Source organism: Stomoxys calcitrans, chromosome 2 (assembly GCF_963082655.1).
Source record: "Stomoxys calcitrans chromosome 2, idStoCalc2.1, whole genome shotgun sequence".
Taxonomy (NCBI): Eukaryota; Metazoa; Arthropoda; class Insecta; order Diptera; family Muscidae; genus Stomoxys; species Stomoxys calcitrans.
Genome location: NC_081553.1, coordinates 46921527 through 46926526, shown reverse-complemented (window position 1 = coordinate 46926526; position 5000 = coordinate 46921527). Strand labels below are relative to the sequence as shown.

Sequence of the window (5000 nt, the reverse complement as noted above, 5' to 3'; positions counted from 1 at the left end):
GTCCGATTTCGCCGAAATTTGGGACATTGAGTTATGTTAGGTTCTTCGACATATATCTGCAATTTGATTCAGATCGGTCCAGATTTGAATATAGCCCCCATATGGACCGACTCTCGATTTAAGTTCTTGGGCCCATAAAAGGCCCACTTAATTTCTGATTTCAACGAGATCTTTCTGCAATTTGGTTCAGATCGGTTCAGATTTGGATATAGCTGTCATATAGACCGATCTTTCGATTTAAGGTCTTGGGCCCATAAAAAGAGCATTTATTGTTCGATGTCGCCAAAATTTAGGATAGTGATATGTGTTAGGCCACTCGACATTGGTCTTCAATTTGATTCAGATCAGTTCAGATCTAAATATAGCCCCCATATAGACCGATGTTTCTATTTAAGGTTTTTGGCCCATAAGAGGCGCATTTATTAGCCGATTGTGCCAAAATTTGGGACAGTGAGTTGTGTTGGGCCCTTCGATATCCCCCTTTTATTTGGACTAGATCGGTTCAGATTTAAATATAGCTCCCATATAGACCGATCTGCCGATTTATAGTCTTGGCCCCATAAAAGGCGCATTTTTAATCCGATTTCGCTGAAATTTGCACGGTGACTCATAATAGGCTTTTCGACATTCGTGTTGGAAGTGGTTCAGATCGGTCTAAATTTTGATATTGCAAATTTTGCCCATGAACATTCCACTAAGGATCAAGGGCAAACTTCTTACATATCAATGAGTGCAGTCCGATTCATGTTTAAGCTCAATGATAAGAGGCCTCCTTTTATAGCCGAGTCCGAACGGCGTGCCGCAGTGCGACACCTCTTTGGCATAGTACCTCACAAATGTTGCCAGCATTAGGAGGGGAAAACCACCGTTGAAAATTTTTTCTGATGGTCTCGCCAGGATACGACCCCAGGCGTTCAGTGTCATAGGCGGACATGCTATCCTCTGCGCTACGGTGGCCTCCGTAGAGAGCGAAAAAGACCAATATTTTGTTCTACAAACTTGAACAATGACTTGTACTTATTAGACCACTCAAAGTTCGTGCCGAATTTGGTCCAAATCGGACCCTATTGCGATATACCTGCTATGATGAAAGGCAGTTTACATATATACCCGAGGTGATGGGTATCCAAAGTTCGGCCCTTTTACTTGTTTTAATTTTACAAGGATATAACGTAATAACGTGCATTTTTTTCAAATTTTCTACAATTTTCTTATTTTTGAACGAATTTAAATAACAGCAGACAAAATAACTGGTATTAATGCAATTTTTTTATTGCAAATTTTGCCGATGAAAATTCCAGGGGCAAACTTCTCACATATCAATGAGTGGAGTCCGACTCAAATTTTAGCTCAATGATAATGGACCTCCTTTTTGTAGCCGAGTCCGAACGGCGTGCCGCAGTGCAACGCCTCTTTGAAGAGAAGTTTTTCATGGCATAGTACCTCACAAATGTTGCCAGCATTAGGAGGGGAAAACCACCGTTGAACATTTTTTCTGATGGTCTCGACAGGATACAATACAAAGTTTTTTCAAATTTTCTACAATTTTCTTATTTTTGAACGAATTTACAATAAATAACAGCAGACAACATAACTGCTATTTATGATTTTTTTTATTAATATGTAGCAAATGCTTCAATTGTTGGTTAGAAGTTCCACATTTTTGTATGGATTCATTCAAAAGTTTAAAATTTTTAATTGAATATCAGCAGACAAGGATTGCTGATATCAGCAGACTAGTTTCTCCGGATGTAGGGTCTTATATAAACACCGCTACCCTGGTGTTTATAGTGGGGCTATACCCTATCTAAGTGTGAATATTGAAGTGCACAAATGTTCGTCATGTACACACTTTCAGCCAAATCAGATGAAAATTGAGGCTCTAGAAGTCAAATCGAAGAACCACTTAATTTGTGAACAATATCCAAATCTGAATCGTTAGGCCCATTTGTCATTCTCGATGACCTACATGAATAGAAAATACCTGAGCAAAATTTCTTTATTTGTTAGACCTCTATCGTCATTTCGACAGACGGACGGACATAGCTAGATAATTTTGAAAGTCTCGACGAACAATATTTCCACATGTTGCAAGCGGAATGACTAGATTAGTACACCCCCATCTTATGATGGTGGCTTTAACAAGACTATAAACCCAATGCTTACTAACCTTCGAAAAGCTATTACTCACTTCTTTACCTATCGAGTTAACTCTTTATCACTCTCAACTCGTTTTGCATTTACAAATGCTAATATTCCATTTGTAATTACACAAGCGTAAGCCACATTCGTGAAATACCTGTGAACGGGAGTGTGTGCATACTTGTATGAGCTTAAGCCTATTTAATTGGCCTCTTGTATTAAGTCGCTAACTAAATTGCAATTGAATTTGATCATGTAAATTGGCCTTAAGCAACACACATAGAGTCAGTCAGCCATCTCGCGCTGTCTGTCCGTCCGTCCGTCCCAGGCCCAACTAATTCTATATCCTACAATGTTGTTGTAGTACATCTATGAGATTGTATTTGGGTATGCTAAGGTATTTCGCCATGTGAATGTGTTTGCAAAATGCGTTTGTTAATACCTTTGGAATTTGCTGAAATGAATTTTTTTTGTGCTTTTTTGTACATTCTAGGAATTTGCTAAAGAGGACTTGTAACAGTTTAGCATAGTGATGAAAGAAAGAAATGCAGATGAATGTATTTGGATTAAGGGGAACACTTTGTGAAGAAAACTGTAAAGTTGATTGAGCTGAAAATAACACTGATTAAGTGTCATTTTTAACTTTCGTGGAGGTAATGCAGTGTCAAACATGTTAAGGTGTAGCACAAAATTCAAATGATTTTAAAATAACACCGAATTTCTAGAAAATTTCATGAATTTCTAATATATTCTTATATTATGTGGGTTTATTTAAGAGATTTCCTTGATATAACTGTCCAAGTAACCTACAAAAGGCTTCATTAAGTTTTGTGAATGTGGCCGTTAAAATTTTCATTCAAAGCTTAGCACGTTTTCTATCAAAAACAACATCCAATTATTGTCATATACCTCCATAATACATTACAACACCAACTTACCATGTGTGGGACTATGGAATGGCATACGTTGTGGTGCCCAGGGCCAACCGGGTGGACACAGGGCGGCATAGCGACCAGCCAATGCACCCCATTGTGATATGAAACCCAATCTGCAATGAAATGGCAAATAAACAAAATACAACAATAAGTACCAAATTGAAGAAAAATAAATCAATAAAGAATTTATAACCCCAGCAAAGCTACAGGGTTGCTATAGCAAAAGAAAATCCCAACAGAAAAAGGGAAACGGAAACCACTTTCATAATCAGAATAAAAATGGTAATACAATCAGGGCAAGTGATAATAAGAGAGATTTGCAACAGCTGTTAAATATTTAAAAGATTTACGCACATTTTTCAACGTCCTCACATACACAAGCCCAAGAATAAACTGGTCTAAGTCGATCGAACAACCCCTTTTTGATTTTTAATATATTGCTAAACTTTACATATTCATATGTATGTGTGTGTGTATACATAAATAATTATATGTATGTGTTTTTGTCTTCCCCATATGTTCTTCCTCAAGCCAGGAAGATGCTCATTCTTCATGCACCACCACCCCTTTGTAGGGTTGAGTTTGTAATCAATTCACCAAGTTCTCCACAACAGGTAAATCTTTTGTTTGCCCTTCTTTTCTTTACTGTTACTTCATCTTTGTTATTTTTACCTTGGCCCTTTTTGGGGGTTGTTTTTGGGGTGTTTGAATTTCATTCAAAAGCAAAATCTCTTTTCTCCCCCAATTTCCTAATACCCAATTTTCTTCGTTTATATCCGTTTATATGCCAGCCGGGGAGAAGAAGAAGGTTAGGAATATTTTCCTGGTTTTTTTTCTACTTGACTTAATAAAGCACTTAAGTGATTTTCCTCTTTTATTCCGGGTTTTTGAATCACCTCCATACCGGCCCTCCTTCCCCTTAGGCTAACAACAATGAACAAAGTTAAATATTAAGATGTTTAATGGATGATTAAGATGAGATGTTTTGGTAAGAATGAGGGTGGGGGTAGGGGAGAGCAAAGATGAAAAGATGTTTTTAGCTAAACCATGGATAGGTAGTGCTAAAGGATATGTGATAAGGGGAGTTACATTTTGACTAAAAGCCTGAAGGATGAGGGAAAAATTAATAGGCATCTGTATACATTGCCAATATAATCGGAAGCAGAGTTGCCAGGTCCGGATATTATGACATTATTGAGAGCATTTAATGCTGCGACAGAATATATCAAAGTTCAATAACATTTTGGCCATTACATTTTCTACAAATGAAGGCCACAATGACGCAGAGGTTATCTTGTCCACATAACGGCTAGCGCTTTGCAAATGCGAATTTTGCCCATGAACATTCCACTAAGGAACAGGGGCAAACTTCTCACATATCAATGAGTGCAGTCCGATTTAAGTTTTTATGCTCAATGATAAGGGGCCTCCTTTTTATAGCCGAGTCCGAACGGAGAGAAGTTTTACATGGCTTAGTACCTCACAAATGTTGCCAGCATTAGGAGAGGAAAACCACCGCTGAAAATTTTTTCTAATGGTCTCGTCAGGATTTGAACCCAGGCGTTCAGCGTCAAAGGCGGACATGCTAACCTCTGCGCTATGGTGGCCACCGCGCTTTGTGCCTGGCCTAAAAATAAATCTTGGCCAAAATAAAACATAGCCATTGATTATCCCCTTATTAATGCTGGCGACATTTATGCCATTAGCGACATGTAGTTACATGGGGCAAAAATAGTCTAAAGGCGTTAAATCGCACGATCTAGGCGGCCAATTGGCCGGTCCCGAACTAGATATAAAATGTTCACTGAACTCGCCTCTCAACAAGTCCATTGTTATGCGTGCTATGTGGCATGTGACACCGTCTTGTTAAAACCACATGTCATGCAAGTCAAGCTCTTGCAAAAGTTGGACATCATTTCACGG

General features: G+C 38.4%; 1 protein-coding gene across 1 annotated transcript in view; it reads right to left on the bottom strand.

Annotated features, from left to right (window-relative positions):
• LOC106089271 (homeobox protein Hmx) overlaps positions 1–5000 on the bottom strand; it is a 53452-nt gene that overhangs the window by 5641 nt on the left and 42811 nt on the right. Inside the window, exon 2 of the mRNA XM_013255091.2 lies at positions 3081–3190. Coding sequence (XP_013110545.2) covers positions 3081–3190 — 110 coding nt within the window. The remainder of the gene's footprint in view (positions 1–3080; positions 3191–5000) is intronic.